The following is a 21,754-nucleotide window of genomic DNA, read 5'->3' as shown; positions in this document are numbered from 1 at the left end:
GGTACAACTGAGGTGTCTGGTGCCATTGCTTTAGAAATGGAACTTGAGGCCCTCGCTGGTGGCACAGCTGGTTGAGCGCTGCACTGCGAAGCTAGGCCAACCCCCGGCCATTTCAGTGCGAGTTTGAGCCCTGCCTCAGAGGTGACCACATGGCACAGCAGACCTCTCCTGTCTCGCCCACTGCTCCCCTCAGCAGTGTACTTTGTCACTCTGCTTGTCCTGCTCCCACTCTGTTTCTGGTGAATACTCTGCACCTCTGGCCTCTACCCCAATTTTGTACACATAAATAAATCTCTAAAAAAAAAAGGAACTTGAGTTGAAAGAAAATAAGTTAATTTAATAAAACTCGAAAAAGGACCTAATTTGTTATATGTATTAACCAACTTGCTGGCTTGGTGAACAGGTCTCATGAAGTGGGTGTATTGAAAAGCAGTTTTACAGGCTTGCACACTTGACACCATTGCAACCTCTGGATTTCAGTTACCATCAACCTACCTGGACACTCAGCGGAAGGTTTTTGCTGTGCAGCGTGTGGTTATCATTTGTTCCAGTTGACCTTTCCTGAAATCACGCATATTATGTTACAACTCCAAATCTATTTCCATGTGAAAAAATATTAGGCACCAAAACACCCAGGACAATATCTATTTTTAGCATCATACAGAATTATGGACACTCTGACGTTATGTGGTTTATGCCTTCAGTCATTTCACACAGAGAGCAGAGTCTATTTGCCTGCTCCTTTACATGTACCTCGGCCATATTTATACCAGGCTTGCAAAACTTCTAGCTCTTTTTTTAAATTAGGTCTCAAAATGATCATTTAATATCTGTCTAGAAATCTCATTCTACACTGTGATGGAAAACCTCCACTGCACGTGGAGACAAAAACCTTCAGACAAAAACCTTCGATTTAATTTTAACATTTAATAAGGAATCTGAAAAAAATGGGACTTATTAATAAGTATTTTTAATACAATGTTGCCTTTATCTTTCTTATGCAGAACAAACAAAATACACTAATTTAATAAATATGTTTTAAGTAGAAATGTTTTGTTATTGTACCTAAAACAGTTGTTAACCATAAATTTCTGGAGTACTTGTAATTTTTTCATTTATCTAAAGTTAGCTACCAACTTATTTTTGTTTGAAATGACTTCTCCCCTTCTCTCCAAACTCTTTTATATACATAAAAAAAAAGTGGGTTCCTACTGATAAAATTAACATGTATCTAATACGTAATGTGCCTTTTGAGCGTGTAACTTAGTATTTGGAGACTCCATAATTTGTCTTATTATGCAACTGAAAAAATGGGCATGTGATTTAATGTTCATTCAGCCATATATTTACCCTAAGACTATGTAGCTATTTTTGTGGGAGAAATAATTTGTCATTGTTCAGCAGCTTTTAAAAACTTAATTTTTACTAAAGAGCATTTAAACATCTAAATAGATACTAAAAAACAAAAATAAATAAAAATAAAAATTACAATTAGATAAACCCTCAGCCTTGTAGCTGTTAATAATTGTAGCAAATGACCTCATTTCCTACTGGAAGCTCTGGTCTGTTTGCAAGGTACAAAGGGCCTCAGGGCCTTCTGGGGCCTCAGTATCTGAATTGCCCTGTCATTCACCCCTTTTGGCTTTCTGCCCCTCTTTTTCCAGATGCATCCACCTGGTGATTCATTCCTCAGTAATCTTTTCAACAATTTTCCCAATGATTGCAGCCCTTACCTGAGTCACACAAATGAATCCCAAAGCTTGCCCAAAAGTTCATGGAAATGTCATGGATTCCATGCCCAGCAGACATGGGGTTTAGTGTGCACCCACCCTTTTAAGGGCAGTCTTCTAACGTCCTTGGTTGATAACCGGAAAGATTTAGGAGCAAGACACTCTGTAAGGTTCACCTCACTAACCCCTGTGCCCACACACGGAGCACTCACACAGTCACAGAACCCCAGAAGCAGGGAGGTATGACCCTCATAGGTTGCAACAGAGCTTGGACTCACCAGGCAAAGCCCTTTAAAAAAATTATTCATTTATGGATACAAGAATTGGGGTACAGGCAAGAGGGGCAAGGGGTGAGAGGCTTCACCAGAGACAGAGTGGGGAGCAGAACAGGCAGATCGATGAAGCACATTGCTGAGGGAGCAGCAGACAGGTCAGGAGAGGTCTGCTACTCAAATGAACTTCTGCTGATGTGGCTGCAGACAGCTTCATAGTGCTGTGCTTTAACCCTCTGTGCCACCAGGGAGGCCCAGGCAAAACCCTTTATCACAGGGCTCTGCCCAGCCAGAGGCCATTTCTAAATGAAGGTATAAATTGCTGACTCCTGTTCTCTTCACAGCTCAGGCTATGAAAGTGTAAGGGATGCACGACTAACTTGGAAGGGCTATTTCTGGAGTTGGCAGGACTCTGGAAGAAACCATGAAGGCCCTGCAAGTCCTCCACATTGGCTGCCTGCAGGCTCAGAGCTGCCTGACCCTATTTGCAAGAGAGGAAGGTACTGAAGTTCTAAAGCAAACAGCTTGCTCAAGTTGTGGCAAACTCATTCTAGAAATTCAGAATGGGCTGAGAGTATAGGGGGAGGATGGGGATGGGGAAGGCACCAGGAACCTAAAATAAACAACTTTCTGTAATTCTATCAGTTATTCTTCCCAGGGCTGTGACATGCTCTGCAAGGCTTACATAAGAATGGGTGCTGTTGGGATTATGGTGATGGCACATGGGTGACTTGGTGATGGGAAACCCTCAGGGATTACAATTGAGATGGAAAAAAAAATGTACAAAATGATGTAAAAATAAACTGTTGTAAAAAAAAAAAAAAAGAGTGGGTGCTGTTTGGTGGCACAATGGGTTAAAACACACCATGAAGCTATCTGCAGCCACTGCACCTTGAGTTCAATCGCCAGCCAGGGAGGTGACCCACATAGCATGGCAGACCTCTCCTGTCTTGCCTGCTGCTCCCCTCAGCAACGTATTTCAGTATAGCTGCCCGTTCTGTTCCCCACTCTGTCTCTGGTGAATCTTCTCACCTCCTGCCCCTCTGGCCTGTACCTCAGTTTCTATATGCATAAATTAAATAAATCTTTAACAAAAATGGCTGTTGTTCAAAGGCTAGGGGGATAGGAAAAATAAAAAACAGGGGTTAAGGGAAGGTGTGGAATGAAATAAAAATGAAGGGGCATCGTGTGCTTAGTTATGGCAGCCACAAGCCTTTTGCACTTGTCAAAACCCACGGTCAGTCGTACACCAGAATGAAGCCCGGTCTAACCACGAACTCTTCTTACCACTGCCAGCTGAAAACCAGCTCAGGACTTGGACAAATGCCCACACCACTGCAAGGTATTGAGAAGGAGACCGCACAGGGACAGAGGGGTCTGTATGAATCTGTGGTACTATCCGTCGTTCCTTGTACTGCCCAAACAGTTGTGCAAACCTAAAACTGCTCTGAAGTATTTTCCTGTTAATTTTCCTTTAAGTTGGTGAGCTTATTATTTCTCAAATACAGCACTGAGCAACCAGTATCTGCCCGTCCTGTTCAAACGAAGGTGAGGGAGTGGTAGGTGAAGAGCTGAGTGAAGCAACCTGGTACCTGAACACAGGTGTTAAGGAAAGATTCTTCCTTCCCCTAAAAGGACCCAAGGTGCACTCTGTTAGTATATTTCAACCAGGTATTTTATTGATCTGGCAACTGCAAAATATACAAATTTCTGAAAGGCATCCCCTGTGTGAAAGCTGGCAGCTTCATCCCAGGTAAATTAATTCAGACAAACATTAGAACACAGAGGCGTCATAAGTCACATGTCAAAGGCCCCCAAACCAACAACCAACCAAACCCAGTCTATACAGCTTCCTATCTTCAGGCTCCCTTATACATATTAAATAAATAAATAGCATATCTGCTATCAAAATAATAAAAAAATAAATTTCAAGTATTACAAACAAAAATGTCATTGGTGTGGTTCAGTTTTTCTTCTTCCCCCAAATGAAGAGCGTGGCCCATGATCTCAGGACAGAATAAGGAGAGGGTAAGCACACCCAAAAACAAATATGCAAAGTTAAAAAAATTGGTCCCAGATTTTGTGGCAGGAGAGGAGGTGGTGTCAGGAGTGGCTGGAGTTCGGTGCTGCAGCTCAACACCTTCCATCCACCACTCCCTCTCCCCCAAATTAAGATCCCGGCTTTCAATGAGGCAGCCTCTGCTCTCAGAGGCCTCCTTCCCCTTCCACATTTATGCTCTATCTCCCCTGCTAGGCCTTAAAGGAGAAAGTCCTGTTAGGCAAAGTCCCCTTGTGTCAGAGATGAGGGGGAGGGGTGCCCTAAAGGTCTGGCTGGGGTCAGCCAATAGTCAGGGTCAGCTCTGACACCCAGAAAGAGATTAGGCCAGAAAGTAGGTGTGAGAAAGAGATTAGGCCAGAAAGTAGGTGCTCAAGGGCAGAGCTACAGGCCACCGAAAAATGCAGGCAGCCTACAAACACACCAGTATGCGCACACACACACACTCACACTCATACACACGAACATGCTGTCTGACCAGACTTAAAATTTTGAGTAAGAAAAATAGCCCAGGTCTTCCTCACAGGAATGTACATACAGACAGCCTCTCAGGCTGCCTGCCAACTGGGTAGGGTTGCAGGTAGTGGGGAGCGGGATTCGAATGGTTTGGTGTGAAAACTACAAACTTGATTGTATGGTAGCTGAAGTGTGTTTCCATTTCCCACTTAATCACAACCAGAGAAACATGCATTCTCTCAAAGTTCTTCAAACAAAACAAAACACAGCTCTTCTCCACTGCAGGCCCCAGAAGGCTCAGTGTCCCCAATCCCACTCCCAATAACTATTTCTTAAGCTAAGAGGGGTGAGTGAGGGTGTGAGGCTCCAAAGCAGAAGGCAGGAAAGTAGTGTCCTTTGGCACCGACTTGCAGAGATTCCTAAAGGGTCATCTGGGCAAACTCCATTGCTAAGTCTAGAAATTGCTTCTTCTGAGCCTCAAGACACCCAGTACTTGGAGCCAACAAGGAGAAACAAGCAGGTAGAAACGACAGGGATTTAGAACACAGATCCCAAAGCCCCGCTCTAAAAGAAGAAGGGCCAAGGTGCCATAGAGGAGAGCAGGGGCTGTCTCCCTCTTCTGAATCCCTGGGAAGCCAGCACAGCACAGGCAGGCAGTGGGAGCTCGAGAAAAATGTGGGGAGATGACAGAGACCTGCCAGGAGGCCACGGACACCCGGGAGGAAGTGGCCAAGGGCAGGGCTTGGCCCTGCCACTGTCCCTACCATGAAACATGGAAGGTGGCCACCTCCTGCAGAAAGTGGGGGCGGGGAGGACACAGGAGCCCCCGCACGGCCTCCCGGCCAATCCTACAATGATCTCGCTCTCGCTTCGGCTGGATCGCAGAGTCCTGAGTTCACCCTATCAGGTGCCCGCTGCCACGCGCCTCCCCATTTTATTTCAGCCCTGCAGTCACTGAGGGCACAAAACCCAAAAATCTAAGTTCCTGAAGAGATGGTGCCACTTTCGAGCCACACTTTCTGCCATAAAACAAAGTGCAAACAAGAGCAGCCCCGGGAATTCCATCTCAGGTGTCAGAGATCTAGGCAGAAGAACCAAGGGTGCCCTGGGGCTGGGATCCCAGGGCCATTGAAGCACTACACTGCCAGGCCCTGCCCAGAAGGTGTGCGCACGCGCAGACAGAGCATGGCTTCTTTCCACCTGGACTTCACAGGCGACGTCCCCAGCCGAGATGAACAGCACAGCCTGGTGAGAGCTCCACATCCCTTGACCTTCAGTCACTGGGATCTAGGCCCCTTTAATGCAGATTTCCGGGGCCAGTGTCATGTCCCCAGCTGAGCACATACCAGCTAAGAAACCACAAAATAGCACAGTGGCACTGACACCGCCATCTCGAGGCCATCTCGCCTCCTCCTCTGCTCATCCTCACTGAGCCTTGGGGAGTCGGGGCGGGGAGGTGGGCAGTCAGTGAGGGCCACTGGAGGGCCACAGACAGCAGAGGTGGCGCTGGCCTGCGGCCTCACAGGGCAGCTGTGCTGGTCGTGCGTGAGCATGGGAAAGGCCTCCCAATGTCTCGGCTTCCCCGACGCCACTGGGGCCCCGGTTCTGTTCCACCAGCATGGCCTTCTTCACCACCCCTCCTGTTCCAGTAGAAGTCCTTGGGATCATTTGGCCTTGAGTAGACAGAAGAGCACTAGCTAAGCTGCAGAAATGGAAATGGAGTGCACCGATGGGTCTGCCTCAGTGTGTCCGGGAGGAGTCGTTGCTCTGGGAGCCTTTCATGTTCTGTTTGCAGCAGGAGAGAAGAGGGGTGGGAAGGGGACGAGTTACTGACAACAGACTAGGTTTCTAATGCCAAAGTCCAAAGCCATGCAATTGAGAGTTTCCCGCCCCTCTTCACCTCCCCCCACCCCCAGCCCCCAATACACAACTCTGAAGGAGCATCATTAGCCAGATGGCGGAAGGAAGCCCAGGGAGACCCCAGGAATGTGGTAGGATGTAAGCCCAGAGTCACACAGAAGAAAGGGGCCGGGTGCCAGGCTGGGAGAATCTTGTAGCTGAGCTCTGTCATCTGCCTGCAGGAGGCAGGGTAGAATGGTGGGGCAAAAGACGCTGCTCTTGTGGCTCACAGCCGTTCTGGGGTACAGTAGATGCAGCTCTTAAGGAAGCCCTCCTACTCATGACTCTCTGGAATCCTAAGGCTGCCCTAAGCCCATACAGCCAGGCAAAAGATAAGCAAGGGACCCTCCAAAGAAGTGTGAAGAATCTCTTCCAACACCCCAGCCCTTGTCATTCAGATTCTAGAAACCAGAGCTCAGCAGCTAGAATGTAAGTGATAGGGGTTGCTGACTGATGCCGAGAAGGCCCAGGCTAGAAGGCACGAGTCCCCAAAGCACGCTTCCGGTCCTAAAAACAGCATCCTAGCTGGAACCCCACCCTAAGAAGCCAGCCAGTGGTAAAACGTCCTCTAAAATGTTTTCCAACTGGCTGGGAGAGATCACAGCTGCCACAGTTCAACTGCAGTCTTTTTGGCTAACCTCTTAATTCACCTCTCCCCACCAAAAGGAAACACAACCTAGGTGTTCTCGCTGATCCTGAATGTAAAACTATTGTGGCTGGTGGGGAGAGTGGAACCCGGACAGCAGGTGAGCAAGGGCTACCATTCCTGACCCCCACAGAACTGAGGTCCAAGCTAGTAAATATCTCTAGAAACAAATCCCAGAGCTGGCAGCACTGAAGCCAGTGCTTGGATCTGAGGCTGATCTCAATGACCTCAGGAGCCCGGGCACCCATATCCCAACCACGAGTCCATCACACACCATCTGATGGTGAGGGAGAGGGGTTATCTCGGGGGAGGGCCCTGCAGCCTCACGGCCAGAAAGGACCCAGCCAGCTTGCACGGCCAGAGAGGAGGCACTGCTGTGTCCCGTACGGCCACAGGTGCCGACCCGCCCTCAGATATCGCAGGTCCCACATTGATGGCGATGCAACATGACAGTGGGACACAGGCACGGGATGTCCACACCATTCACGCATGGCGCCCTGGCTAAGGACATAGGGGGCAGGAGGACAGGAGCAAGAACCCTGGACAATGGAGCAGCTCTTAGAAACACAGGTTCCCTGCCACGGTCAATGTGTCACACACTGCACAATGGCCAGTCTCCACACAGATCGAGATGCCCTCTTGGGCTGAGAGGGATGACTCAGAGATGAGGGGACAACAAGGGGCATGCACCAGGCCATTTACCTTTCCAAGCTTAGTAAGGAGAAAACTTTGAGAAAATGTGACAGACAGTTCGTCTTTCAAGCATAGTGGGGAAAGAAAGAAAGAAGTGGGAAAAGAAAAACAAAACATCTTTAGTAGTGCTTTCTTTTAGTGTGCATTTAAAATTTAAAAATCAGGGGTGGGTGGTCAAAGTCAAATGTCTGTCACCCCACACTGAACACAGCCCCCAGAAAGTGACTGCAGGGTGCTCTGTCCAGCCCTCTCTCCTGTTTATTTACCAGGAAGCAGCATCCTCAGACTACAACCCGTAGGATTCCCCACGCTCCCCTAGTGCCTAGTCTCTGGGTGCTCCTGCTGCCGTGAGAAGAAACCCCAATGGCTGGTGTAGAAGGAGGGGGGACATGGAAAGGCCAAGAGCCCTGGATCGACCACCAGACACAGGTAGCAACTGCCAGGATCACGATGTCCATTGGTACCAGCTCGGCACATCTATGTCCTCTATGGCGCTCTCCTCCCTCGGACAGAGGAGGATGGATGCTCACGTCCAAGACACGCACCATCCTGTCTAGAGGCCCAAAGACAAGAGGGCAACAGACGCAAGGCACAAACCTGGCTTAGTTTGCGTTGGATTCTAAATTGTGCTGTCTGCAATTCCAGTCACAGGGTCCTACTCCCAGGCTGGCCAAGCCCCAGGGACTAGGGGGGGAAATGCAGGCAGGATGGGCCAGAGGAAAGCGCTTTGATTACACTGCAGGCATTAGCTTTTCAAAAGCAAATTCAACCCTAAGAGATAGGGAGGGGGGTTGTACCCAACAGGCTCCCTCCTGGGAGAAAGGCTTCTTAGTTACATCAGCTATGCAAAAGGAAAAGGATCTACACTGAGGCAAAACCACAAGACTCCAAATGCAAAGGCTAGTTTCCCCACAAGGAGAACCCTCGATCTTGCAGGGTTCATGTACAATACTGGGGCTCAAGGGGGTGGCGGACACGGGTCTGATTTTTACAATGGAGGGGTGCACCACTAAGTAAACACACCTTAGTCACCAGAAGCAGCTGTAAGCATTAAAAAGAAGTGGGATGGGGGGGGGGGTGCAGTGTCCGGAAAGGAGGAAGGTGAACAGTTTTTGGCTGTTTTCCCAGGAACCATCAGAGAAAGCAGCCAACCTCCAGAACTGGGGGACCTGTTCAAGCTTCAGTTCTGCTTCTGACTAGCTGGATGACGGCAGGTTGGCGATGCACCCTCAGCCCTCCTCTGGTAAATGGGGATATGCCCACCCTGGTGACCCCCTTGGGAATATTTTAAGGACTCGACACAGAAAATTCCCCATGGGCTGTCAAGCACGTCAAAGTCCATTTTACAACAGGTGGTGCCACCTAGATCTACACTTGACGCCAAAAAATCCTAGGTTCTGTGCCAAGTCATGACTTTCAGGTGATCTTCCTCCAGCTTTCTCAGCTCTGCGTGAAATAGTCAAGGTAACCTGTTCAGCAAAAGGGAATAGATGCAGGTATGATGTGAGGGGTTGGCAAGGTGACATTTTGTGGTGAGAAGACCCTCACTCACTATACAGGCCTCAGCTCCCTCCATGGTTGTGACCACTGAAGCAGGCAGCATTACCCAGAGAAACCAGAAACTCTGCAGGGAGCTTGGCACAGTCGGGGAAGACACATGGATCTGACTGGACAGCTGTACCCAGTCCTGAACATGACTGTGAAGGCTAAGCTGGTCCCTGGACAGGACAAACCCGCCCAGGAGATGGTTCCCAAACAGACCTATCGTGCCTGTGGGACCCGTGGAGCCACCAGGGTCTCCACCAGGACAGGGAGGTGAACCTGCAGGGCTCCTACTGCCACCACATTCTCACCAGGGCCCCACCTCGTGTATCTGCTTTGCTATCAGACTGCTGGTGAAGTTTCTCCAACAGGAGAGTAAGAACTCCAGACACAGCAGCAGGCACAGACCCAGCTCAACACCAAAATCTGGCTCTAACGGGGAGAACTGAGTGTATGTCAAGCCACAGACCACTGCAGGTTCTGAGAGCACCTAGCACCTGAGAAGAAGGGGGAAGCCGACTGCAGCGGCAGCAGCACAGGAATAGGCTGGAACCAGCTGGACCGTAATCGCCTCTTGCAGCCTATGCTGCAAGTTGATAAATTCCCTTCTCCCGTGCCATCTTCCGCCTTCAGATTTCAGAAAAACTGTCACTATCCTCAACATTTTCACAGGCAGGAGGTCAAAGGGGCAAGCAAGAAAAAAAGAGAAGTGAGCAGAAAGTTATTCAGAGAAAAATACTTACAGACAGGCTTTCCCTAGCAAAGGCTGCAGAGAGAAAGTTGAGAGAGAAGTCAGTAGACGGAGAGGACATAGCGCTGAGTCAAGGAAACCAGGACACGCTCTGCTGGGGCAAATCCCCATGCACCCGCCCAGGCCTGGCCCAGCCAAGTGCTTCCACACGCCCAGGGGCCCAGAGGTCTGCCTGGCAAGCCCGAAGCCTGCCCTCTCAAAGTTGGAAGAGCCGCAGCCCTGCCGCCTTCCACACCACCCAACCCTCACCCAGGCAGGATCCCTGGGGTCCTCTAAATGGTGACCTCTAAATTCCCAACTATGACTTTGTACTTTACACTACAGTGGAAGTTGGAGACATCACTTCAGGACTGTTTTCACCAAAACAAACAAAAAACCTGATTTTAGATGTGAAAGGAGGCTAAAAGTCATAGAAGACTCCCTGTCTTGCTCCATTTGAAAAGACGAGACAGAGGCCAGCAAGGTCACCTCATCTGACAATAAAATCTTATAGTTCATGCCCCACGGCAGAGCTGTGCTCCGGAGCTGGGTCTCAGGCTGCCCGGAGCCTCGCCTCAGTGTGATCCCCCCACGTAGGGACAGATCACACAATTGCTTATTCGACCCGCCTCTTGGAAGAGGTGTTACTCCCCCTCCCAGAGAAAAGTGAGTTCTCGAGGGGATTGCGGCTGAGTGCCATCCAGCCCAGTGCACGCGCCATGGCCTCCCAGTTTGAGTGGCCGGCACCTTGCGGCCTCCACACCCAGCTCACACGGAAACCTATTTGAAAATTTAGCCTGGTATTTATTCGTAAGCCACTCAGTGTGTGGATGGAGGTACAGAGGCGAGACCTGAATCTGTGCCCAAGGATTTATTTCTGTATCTCACATCTTGGCAAAGACCCTCATCTGCCTTTCTGAAAACCTGTCTCATCACCAAACAGTCAAGCTTTCCAGTCATTCATCTTCATAGTGAATGAAATCAGGGAAATCTAGCAGTGTCTAGACATTTTTTCACCACCTGCTGAAGTAGCCATTGTCAGATGATAAAGTGGCTGCTTCCAGGTCATCCAGCCCCGGGTGTCACGCGACTGGGGTTCCAGCTACAGGCTCCAGACCAGGCTGTGCTGCGAGGCCCCTGGCTGACTACACCTCGACTGAGGTGAGGGCTGCGCTGCAGAAGACTACAGAAAACATGCAGCGTGGGTCTGGGGAAAAGATCCTCAGATCACACAGAAGCCGTGGCCCAGAGCTGAATGGACTCTCCTGAGCCGGGCTGACTTTGTGCAGGAAACACCATCAGGTACATGCATGGACACAGACTCTGCCGTTGCACTGCTCTGCCCAGTTCTGTCTGCAGGTCACTTCCCCCTCGGGGTCAAGGGCACTTGGTGATCCTGGGGCCACAGCCACAGAGGGCCCCGCTCTCTCCTCACACCTGCACGCACACCGGGTCCGAGGTCACCGCCACACCCACAGGAAACTCCCCCCCATCCAGACTTGAGACACAGCCATGAGGAAAGGAAGAAGGGAGGGTCGACGCACTTGTCCGGGCAGCTGCGTGGGCACCTCCGGGGGCAGGCAGTTGGGCAGGGCAGCGGAGGTGGAAGCCACATGCTCCTCAAAGCTGTTGATGCGAGGCTTTTTGGTGGGCTCGGGGCTGGCTAGTGGGGTGACACTATTGCGTCTCATGAGCGGGTTAGGTCCCTTCTTTGCATCCTAAGCAAGACAAAGACAAAAGAGAGAAGGCGACAGTTATAAGGAGAAGGGAGGTAAAAAAAAAAAAGCCAAAAAAAAAATCCTACAAAATATTTCTCTGCTTCTAGATTTATTGATGTGACAAGCATCTTCCCATCACTAAGAATAAGAAATGATGTTCTGGGCCCCTTTCCCAGATGGTTCCAAGACACCCATTTGGACAAACATGTGCAAAGCAGGTGCAAGAAGAGCAGGAGCGGTTCTGCATACAGGGAAGCAATTAGAGCAGATAAGGAGTCAGGGAAGAACCTGGCTGCCAGCCTCCACGAGAGCCAGAAGAAAGGGTACGGGAAGAGGCCTGGATGAGGCTTGGAACAGCCAGAGGTCAGCAAGAGGCGGGAGAAGTGGTCGCACTGGACCTTGAGCCAGGACTGCAGGGCTGACATGGGGAACCACTGCCCTGCTAGCCAGCACAGGAGGCTGCAGAGCGAGCCAGGAGTCCAAAGGCGCAGGGAACCTGAGGGAGGCACACTGGGTCGGCTGGACCGAAGCCTCCTATCTCCCAACAAGTCACAAGGGAACCGCAGCCCCTGCAGCCCTGGCCCCACCGCTTGCGGGGTGTCTCAAGACCCTGCTCCTGTGCCCTGCTCAGGGACCTTCGGAGTCCGGCTAGGGCCAGGCTGCAGGCTGCTGCTCACACAGTAGAGCGGTCGCAGCCCCGGTACCATGACCCACACTTGAAGGGACTAGCACAAAGCCTGGGAGGCAGCCCCCCTTGTTTCCATCAACCAGCCAGGCAACTGTGGGCAGAAGCTGGGGCTTTAAGGCAGAAATCCCCGGCCAAGTTCCTTGGGAACAGGGAAGGCTCCTGCATGGCCAGAATGTCACGCTAGGAGAAAGGATGGGACCGGTGCTGGCAGAATTCTGCACTCCACAGTCAGGTAAAGTGAATTCACGCTTCCTTTCACATCGTGCGCCTGGCAGATTCTACTCTAGTCTTGGGGGATCCAGGAGACCCACTGCCAAACTTTAGGACCCGCCCCACGTGGACATCAGCAGCACCCAGACACTGGGTATCCTCAAAACACCCTCCATCCACCACCCATGTTGCTAATTCCCAAAGCCTGTTTCTCCACATGCTTTTGCACTAGCATCATCTCCTTGATAACTGTCCTAAGCGTGCCTACGGGTGGCTGAGGAGATTTGCCGATCCTGTGTACCTGCTAATTCCAGCACCTAAATAACATGGTTATGTTTCAAAGAGGAGAACGCGTCTTCCTCTTTAAGGCTCACTTCTCGGGGGAAGAAAGCATAGAAAGAAGATGCCAAGAAGCTGCAGGAGAGACAGGCCAAGACACAGAGGATTTAGAAGAGAGAAGGGAGAGAGTCACCCAGGATGGCCAGGCCCTCGCAAGTTCCTTCAGGGAGAACCCAGGGAAAGACACAGATCAATATCCAAAGGCACCAAGATTGTGGGGTCTTCAAGTGTTGGCACCCACAGGCTCATCCCCTGACAGGCTGGTGCTCAAGGACCAGAGGCACAGAGTTGACACTCACCTCTGACCTCTCCCGGTGTGTGCTCACCGACTCCACGTTCAAGTAGATGGATTCTACACGGCAGCCTGCGAGGACAGGGAGACAGGATGGCTTCAGTCAAAGGGCTGAGTGGTTTGCAGCCCCACGGCCATGAGGAGACCCCAGTCCCAGGAAAAGGCCTTGGCAGGGGTTGGGTGGCCCCACTCACCATAAGCAACGGGCGTCAGTTTCAGGACGGTGTGAAGAGGGCATTTTAGGTAAGGCATCTCCTCTGAAAAGAGAAAGGCCCCCAAGATCAGATGTGAGACTTCAGGATGTTTACTCAGCAGCCCCTAGAGAGAGTCTGCACTTGGGTGCCCTGAGACATGCATCGCCTTTCCCTCCGCTCCCTCCCCATGGACACCTAGACCAAGAACCAAATCTCAAACCTCACACCAACCCTCACAGTGAGTTACAGTAAAAAAAAAAAAAGTGACTCCAAACTGTTTCAGTAAGTCTAGGTATCCTGTTGAACTTGGCACAGACTGGTAGGTAAGAGCAGCCGTCATGTTTTCTGGGCACCTCTTCCTTAGAGCGGCCGCTCTCCACTTGACCCAAAGGCCCTGAGGTGTGAGCAGACAGGGCTGGCACAAGAAGTGTGCTGACAGGCTGGCAGGGGTGCCCTGGGCACAGGAGGCCCTCTACACTGCTGGGGAGCACACAGAAGGCCATGTGGGCTGTGGACAAAGGACGCGGGGTCCCACCCAAACCCCAGGAAGCTCTGGAGGCCACACACCTGCACTCTTATCCAGGAAGTAGGCCAGGAGGCAGCGCAGGACAGCCTGGTGGCAGATGACCAGCACGTTCTCCTGCCGCTCCAGCTCCATGATCACTGGCTCCAGGCGCTGCACCAGGTCCTGGTAGGACTGCAGAGGAGGAAGGAGACACATGGGCAAAGGCGCATGGGAAAAACAGGAGCTTTGTCAACACAGCCACGTTGCTCCCATCACTACAAACCAAGGGCCACACACTCACTCAGCCATTACAATTAGGGCTACATTCTTCATGGGCACTGGGGGGGGGGGGGGGGGGCCCACCTCACCAGCCTTCCTTAAAAGGGCAATCACCGGTGGTGGGGAAGACGGGAGAAGTGCTACTGTGAACCTCATGTCCTCTCTTTCTCTCTCAGACTTCTTTTTCCTAACTCTACATGGGAGATTTGGGAATGAAGTCCTCACACCTACTACAACATGGATGAACCCTGAAAATGTCATACTAAGAAGACACACACAAAAGACATACCCTAGGATTCCATTAAATGAACTGTATGAACTGTCCAGAGCAGGCAAACCCATAGATCTAGAAAGATGTGTTTGCCAGGGGCCAGGAGCAGAGTGGTTTGGACTGACAGAGCTAACAGGCTGGAGTTTCTTTTTGGAGCGATAGAGTGTCTTGATTTACTGGTGGTGGTTACACAGTATTCTAAACATACTAAAAACCACTGACTGCATACATGAAGCGGCTAAAATGAATTTTCTAAGAGGCAAAACTCGCTCAAAAATAAATTAAAAAGAAGAGGCAGACCTGTGACTTAAAACCACCACGGCTCCCTCTCACTGCAGTCCTCTCCACCCCCTTCCTTCTCTCACCAGGTTCCGGAGCAGGACCAGCTGAGCCAAGAGGACAGCACCCTGGCGTGAGGGAACTGGGCTATGGCCGAGCTGAGAGGGCCACACACAGGAAGCCCAGCTAAGAGTCACCAGCTCAGGCTGCAGTGGTGGCAGTGGTCAAGCCGGAGCACCAACTGCACCTGGACTCCCAGCATCTGCTGGTCCAGCCAGGGGGGTGACGTGCAGCCCAAGTAAGGCCCCCCACCAGAAGCAATCCAGTGACACTGGAGACCAGAGGTGATGGCTGCCATGTCGCCTGCAGACAAGGGACCCTCATGTGGAGGGATGATCATCCACCATCATGTTTGTGAGTCACTAGAGAAACACTTCTCTGACTCTTGCTCGCAGAGACACACAGCTGCCCTTCTCTTGCAGTGTCGACAGGCTGTTCAGGAGAACCAGTCCTGGGACCGAGGGAGTCAGCTGTGAGAGCACTGGTCCCAGGGCAGAGGTGCACTGCAAAGTCATGGCAGTGGCAGGTCCAGCTGAGTGCCCAGCAGCCCCCTCTTCAGCCTGATACCCTGAGCCTGGGACAGTCCTCCATGTACACCAACCACACCCGACTGCCACTCACTGACACCCACAGTGAGCCCAGACGGAGCACGGCCGCCCGTCACGCACCTCCCCGGTGGGGTAGCGGTAGTAGTACTTGTCTTGCTCTCGCAGGGCGTACTCCTCGGGGTAGGTGTCCCTGATCTCTTCGTAGGTCATCTCCTCACAAACGCCCTGTGGAAATGAGCGGTCACTTGAGGGGACACACCCCAAGTGGCCCCCCGGAGTTGGTGACTACAGCAGGCATGGTGAGACAGACTTTATGGTCTCTAACAGATTTGGGGGAGAGGCTTCCCATACCCTCCACTCCTGCCCCCCACACCCTGGCCAGATCCAGAGACTCACAGCATCAATTTCATTAAGCGCCTTCCACTGCTCATAGGGAAGCTGAAGGGCTTCTGCCGTCTGAATGGTGCTTTTCAGTTGGCTGGTCCACACCTTGAGGTCCTTCAGGTTCTGCTCCTCTACAAATTTGCTCAAGGCGTTGGCAAACTGAGAGAGAGAGAGGGAGAGAGAGAGAGAGGAACACACTCTTGATTCTAGCCTCCTGCCCACCTGGAAAAAGTGCCCAAAAGTCACATTAGTGACAGTCACTGCTGCCATTAGAATAATTGTAGTGCAACAGGTGAAAGCTCAGCACTATGAAGCTCTCCAAAGTGCAAGTTTGACCCCCCCACCATGGAGGTGACCCACATGGCGCACCAGACCTCTCCTGACCCGCCCGCTGCTCCCCTCAGCAGTGTACTTCAGTCTGTCCTGTTCCCCACTGTCTCTGGTGAATCCACTCCCCTGCACCTCTGGCCCGTACCCCAGCTCTTGTGTTCATAAATAAATATTATTTAAAAAAAAAGAATAATGAAGAGCCCAAGAAAAACAGAGGGCAGCCTCTGCACACACACCGACCACAGAGCCCCAGAGGGCCACCTTGCACGCACGCACACATGCACGCACCACGTGCGCACAGATAAGGACACACAGACACCCCCAGCCTTCTGCTTCACCCCCAGCTCCTACCTTCCTGCCCCGGCTGGACAGGCCTGAGTCACCTCCAATCTTGCCCTGGAGGTTGTGCTCGCTTTCGCCATGCCGACACAGGTAGATGGTGCGGGGCTGCACATGGATGTTCATCAGGTAGTACACGATCCGGCTCTGAATGTGATCTTGAACTCTGCTCACCAAGAACCGCCGGCCCACGTCGATCACCTTGATCAGGGAGAGGTCCCTGCGCAGGAAGGACACTGGCCCATCAGCACATCCCACCCCGGGCCAGCTGCTGCAGACACTCAGACCACACCCCCAGGGGGCACAGACAGAATCGATTTCCTCTGGGAGTCAGAGAGCTTGAGCACAACAACCAACTCCCACAGCACAGTGTGTGGCCAAGAAGCTGGCCTGTCTCCCAGAAGGGGGGAGAAAAAAGCAGAGACTGAAAAGGAAACAAAGGGGATATCAAAGGGAAGATTGCAAGATCAGGTTCAAATATTTACTTGTCCCATGTCTACACAGGTAGTGTCTAAAATATTTGCACTGGAAATAGAACCTAGGGTTTCCCACATAAGTTATTTTTTAAAAGGGTTTATAGAAATATCTAGGATCAAAGCCTTTGTGGGAATTTCCGCACAACTCAAGTTCCCAAAAAGGTGATTCAGAAGCATTCACCTCTTCAGAATTACCTATCATATTTGTCGGGGTCGAGGGGTTGGTAGCTTGCTTCATAGCAACTGATTCTCTTCATAAAGTCGTCCATGGCTTCTGCTGAGCTGCAGTCTTTGTAATCTGGGCTGGAGATTTTCACTTCCTGTAACACCACAAAGAGGCAGCTGATGAATCACGCTGGGAGGCTTTCTGCTTAGACCAAGCGGGAATGGGGCTTGCAAAAGGGGAAAGCACAGACAGGCTCAGAATAAAGATGAGGCTGCCCAGCGCTTCAGAGAAGAAAGGAAAGAGGGGGAGGGGCTCTTGAACCCGATGATTACATGGTGGACAGAGAATCACTGCCTGGAAGGACAGAGACAAAAAAAAAAAAAACCCAGTAGGATTCCACAATGAATGGAGTCACTCATTCCATCATCATTCCACAGGGAAACCTCTGAATGGACCATGATTCAGGATCAGCCCACCCGCAGCTCAGCCCGCCATTCAACCCAGTTCTGCAGCGGCCCCTGCATGGCTCGGCCAGGCCCCTGCATGGCTCCCCGCACCAAGAGAAGGCTGCAGGTTAGCAGAGGTGCACTCGGGAGGAAGTTGCTGAAGACACCCTGGGGATTCTTCCCCAGCCCACCCATGGGGCAACTCTATTTGGGACCACCAGACTGCCCTCAGCACTTCCCTACCCAGACAGGCCCCTCCAAGGCTGGCCGGCACAGGAAGGAAGTGCTGAAGGAAGTGCAGAAGTGGCCCTTGGGCTGCCCTCCACCATAACTGAACAGGAGGTCTGAGCCTTGCAGACTGTGGGGAAACTGAACTATTTATACTGGATGTGCCCTTTTCCTCCTCAACACCTGGGAAAGAGAGGCGGCCACTCACGGTCCAAGTTCAATGGAGATAAGTTAGTGTTTGAGGGGGGCAGACATTTGCTCTGAAAGATAACAAAGCTCTGGAGGTGAAGGCGTGATGGCTGCACAACCCCGGGCTATATGCTTCAAAGCTGCTTAGATGGTGTCAGGTCCTACATTTTACCACAGTAACAAAAACTAATAAATTAAAATAAATAAATAGACTAATAAATTTTAAAAAATAAGAAGAAAATATCTAGGTCCTCAATCCCTTTTCCCTTAGCACAGTTACCCACATAAGGAGCACAGTGCGAAGGGCTGACTGTCAAGGCTGCTCACAGCTTAATGAGAAAAAGAGATTTTGGAGCACAGAGGCTGGGGGCCGGTGACGGTCATGGAGTAACAGCACGCGACTGGGCGCTCTCAAGCATCCTGGTGATGGCTCACGAGGGAAAAAATGATTTACAGCTGCACTTGACTTCACTACCAAGTGCAACTAGCAGAACCGAACCCAAAAAATACAGCACAACCCTTTGCTCAGACTGTGGCAACTTGTTTCCCTATACCTTGAGCTTTTTCCTTTGGACCTGCTGAAATTGATCTGGGCTGACTTGCCGCCATCTGACTAGCCCTTCCTGAAATATGAACTCATTTCTTAGAAATGCTGGTAAATATTTCCACTGCTCAGAGGAAATGTCCAATACTTGAAGCTAACTAAGCTCTGCACCCACTCAAGTGCACACTCGAACACACCACCGCCGCCAAAGAGGCTAGCTTTGCTTGTCTTGCTGTGATATATTGATGCTGGATAAAAATTATCTAGAACAAGAGAAGGTGATCAGCTGCAAAGTCCTCATAGTAACCATCCTTGTGTATGAGATAGTGTTATCAAGAGATACAATTTAAGCATTAATTAAAATAAGTGACCAGTCCCCCTCAATTTGTGCAGGCCACCCCGCACTGGCACAGGGGAGAGAAGGCAGCTCTATTGTAGTTACTTCGCTAGGGGGATAAGCAAACATTATCCACTCTTCCTGGACATGAGCTTCAGCCAGCCGGGCCCTACAGGCCTGGCCATTCTTATTGACCAGAACCTTATACAGCAAAAGGACATCAGCCTGCGGCCTCCTTTCCCACCAGCCCAGTTGAATTGCCCTTGGCCTGAACAGCCCTGTGACCACCCAGCAGCCTCTATCACCCATGAAACTGCTCCTGGTCTCCCCTATACCTCAATTCCCTCAAATATTGCCAAATAAAATAAAATCCTACTTTGCTCTTCTGATCTCTCCATTTCGCAGCCCCATACAAAGCCCTTGACTGACACAGCCAGCTTGCCCGAGTCTAGGTGCTTCCCCTGGCTCAGCCACCACCCGGGAAGTGGGGCTCCTGTATTGCTCACCATGATGTTGGAGGCCACGACGGTAGGGTCATCGCATACAGACTCGATGAAAAACACCTGGCAGGGAGCAAGACAGAAACATTAGGAAACAACCCATGTGGCCCCAAGAAGGGCCAACCTGATGTTACTGTGACGCAATCACCATGTTCAAGGAAGGGCGCGGCTCGAAGACCCACTACATAAAAGAAGTCTCCCCCACTCAATCCTGGGCCCTTCAGCCTCCCCACTGGAGGTCTACTCCCCGCTCTCTCTAGGAGCCCCCACCAGGAAGGCCCCACCCAGAGACAGTGGGAGGTGAAGGAGCAATCAGAGAGCTGAAGACACAGGAATCGGTGGATCCCTGGGGTCTCGTGGCTCCTGAGTGCTCCCAGGCAAGACAAGAAGTTTGGTTTACCTTGAAATCATTTTCTTTGGCAAAATGAAGGATCATGTGTCTTCTCTCTCTGGTAGTGTTGGTGGCATCAAAAACCTAACAGAAAGAAAGATGGGAAGTGAAGAGAATCTAAGGGAACAGGATTTACCAAAACACCCGGGGCTGGGGGGGTGAGGGCATGGGTGGGAATGGGGCTTTAGAGCAGAGGAGCAAGTAGCACATGGGAGGGTGTGTTCAGAGGAGTGGCGCTCAGCAGCAGCCATCCCAGTCCAGGGTGCCCTGGAGGGCAGAACCCAACAGCCCAGAGACTAAGCAGAGCATACCAGCTGGCTGTGCCCCAAGTCCAGCTGGAAGCCTCCTTGCTGGGTCCCTGTGCCTCTCTCGCCGCCTGCTTGCCCCAACTCTCAGGCCAGAAGCACCTGTCCTCTTTGAAGTGTCCCCATAATGCCTCTCAACAGCCATGGACACTGCCCATAAATCACTCTCCCCAGGGCATCATCCTACCGTGCAGTGGGAGACAGAACAGGCATATTCCTCAGACTTACCGCAATTTGGCCCCCTTCCCTTGTCAGGTAACTTTTGACGTCTCTCAAGGCAGCCAGAGCACACTGCCTGCAACACAGAAGAAGCGCACATCAGTGCCCACACTCCCCACCACCCGAGACGGGTGACCCCGGTCCTAATCAGGGACTGCTCAGCTGGCCACCTGGCGGGCCGAGGCTCGGCTTAGAGGCCTGCATGCTGGTGTGGTGGCCCTGGGAAATGGAGCAGACGCCTGGGGCACTGAAGTCCCCGGGAATTTTTAAATATTGCTGCCCAGGTCCTGCCAGAAACCCTCACTGAGTCAGCCAGCGGTGAGGCCTGCTGAGGAGTGAGCTTTGTAAGCTCCCAGGTGATCCTGAAGCATAGTCATATTGAACACCACTGTACCTGGGGTTCACGAACACACTGGACTTAAAGTCTTTTCAAATGTAAACATAATTTTCCATGAAAGAGACTCTGTTCACTCTTTAGGAAGCTTGTGGCACATTCTCAGTGAGACCTGTGTCCCATCTGCTGAAATGAGTCCATCTAGGGACAGATGGAAGCAGTAAGTTCAGACTTGCCCCAGTACATATGCCAGGGGGCCCATCTGATGGCCCAGCAGAACCACCCCACTGGCCAGCTTCCGCTTCCTCTGACAGAGTCTGACCCAAAAAAGCACAGCAAACCCAAGTCTAATGCCTCTTGCAGCAGCCAGGGCCTTACTTTCGCACTCTCATGGCTTCTTCATTGTCAGGGCGAAAGAAGTTGTAGGAGCTGTACTGCTTGACGGCCTCCCGGCGGTACTCCCCCACATTGAACACTGAGGACGGCAAGGAAAGGACACTTAGCATACAGAACTGGGGTACAAGCCAGAGGTGCAGAGGCAGCCAGAGGATCCACCAGAGACAGAGTGGGGAGCACAACAGGCAGATCGAGGAAGTACACTGCTGAGGGGAGCAGCAGCAAGACAGGAGAGGTCTGCTGCACCATGTGGGTCACCTCGGGGTAGGGATCGACCTCAACTGAAGCAGCCATGGCTTGGCTTAGCTTCTCAGTGCAGCGCTCCAACCGGCTGCACCACCAGGGAGGGCCTATCATCAACCTTCCAAACATCGCATCCTCCAAACCCTGCTCCGGCTGCCCGCTACTTTCCTGGAGGTATCCAGCCCCGCCTCGCCAAGTGGGGGACTAGAGGCCAAGGCTGTGCAAACAGCCCGCAGATGCACATCTAGCAAAGACAGGGGTGATGATTTTTGCCAAAGGTCTCCAGGGGAGTGCTCACACCCCTATCAGCAGGTGCAAACCAGCTGTTCATCCACGGCCGCAAGAAAGCACAGTTGCTGTATGAAGCAGTTCACCAGATATGGGGGCAAGGGGGTGTGGGGGGATGCAAAGGCTGTCCCATGATGTTTCCCATGGAGTTGAGAAGACCAAGCAAAGAGTCATAAAAATATGGTCAATGCATTATGTGGGGGTGGAGTGGGGAATGGGATCAAAAACGGGG

The 21,754-nt window shown here is 51.5% G+C and overlaps 1 protein-coding gene across 2 annotated transcripts in view; it reads right to left on the bottom strand.

The window, feature by feature from the left end:
• Positions 1-3,662: 3,662 nt before the first annotated feature.
• The window catches only part of PFKFB3 (6-phosphofructo-2-kinase/fructose-2,6-biphosphatase 3), a 27,447-nt gene continuing 9,355 nt past the window's right edge, over positions 3,663-21,754 (bottom strand). Inside the window, exons 2-15 of one of the 2 annotated variants that reach the window (XM_012731330.1) lie at positions 20,974-21,070; positions 20,271-20,337; positions 19,747-19,821; positions 19,353-19,409; positions 17,132-17,256; positions 16,473-16,680; positions 15,804-15,950; positions 15,528-15,632; positions 14,033-14,162; positions 13,466-13,528; positions 13,279-13,343; positions 11,569-11,742; positions 10,038-10,060; positions 3,663-6,299 (exon numbers count right to left, since the gene is read on the bottom strand). In XM_012731330.1, coding sequence (XP_012586784.1) covers positions 6,293-6,299; positions 10,038-10,060; positions 11,569-11,742; positions 13,279-13,343; positions 13,466-13,528; positions 14,033-14,162; positions 15,528-15,632; positions 15,804-15,950; positions 16,473-16,680; positions 17,132-17,256; positions 19,353-19,409; positions 19,747-19,821; positions 20,271-20,337; positions 20,974-21,070 — 1,343 coding nt within the window. In that variant the 3' untranslated portion in view covers positions 3,663-6,292. The remainder of the gene's footprint in view (positions 6,300-10,037; positions 10,061-11,568; positions 11,743-13,278; positions 13,344-13,465; positions 13,529-14,032; positions 14,163-15,527; positions 15,633-15,803; positions 15,951-16,472; positions 16,681-17,131; positions 17,257-19,352; positions 19,410-19,746; positions 19,822-20,270; positions 20,338-20,973; positions 21,071-21,754) is intronic. The other variant, XM_012731329.1, reaches the window with a different exon arrangement.

Source organism: Condylura cristata, unplaced genomic scaffold (assembly GCF_000260355.1).
Source record: "Condylura cristata isolate star-nosed mole 26May11 unplaced genomic scaffold, ConCri1.0 scaffold00030, whole genome shotgun sequence".
Taxonomy (NCBI): domain Eukaryota; kingdom Metazoa; phylum Chordata; class Mammalia; order Eulipotyphla; family Talpidae; genus Condylura; species Condylura cristata.
Note: the sequence above shows the minus strand (reverse complement) of the source record. Positions and strands in the feature narration are given on the sequence as shown.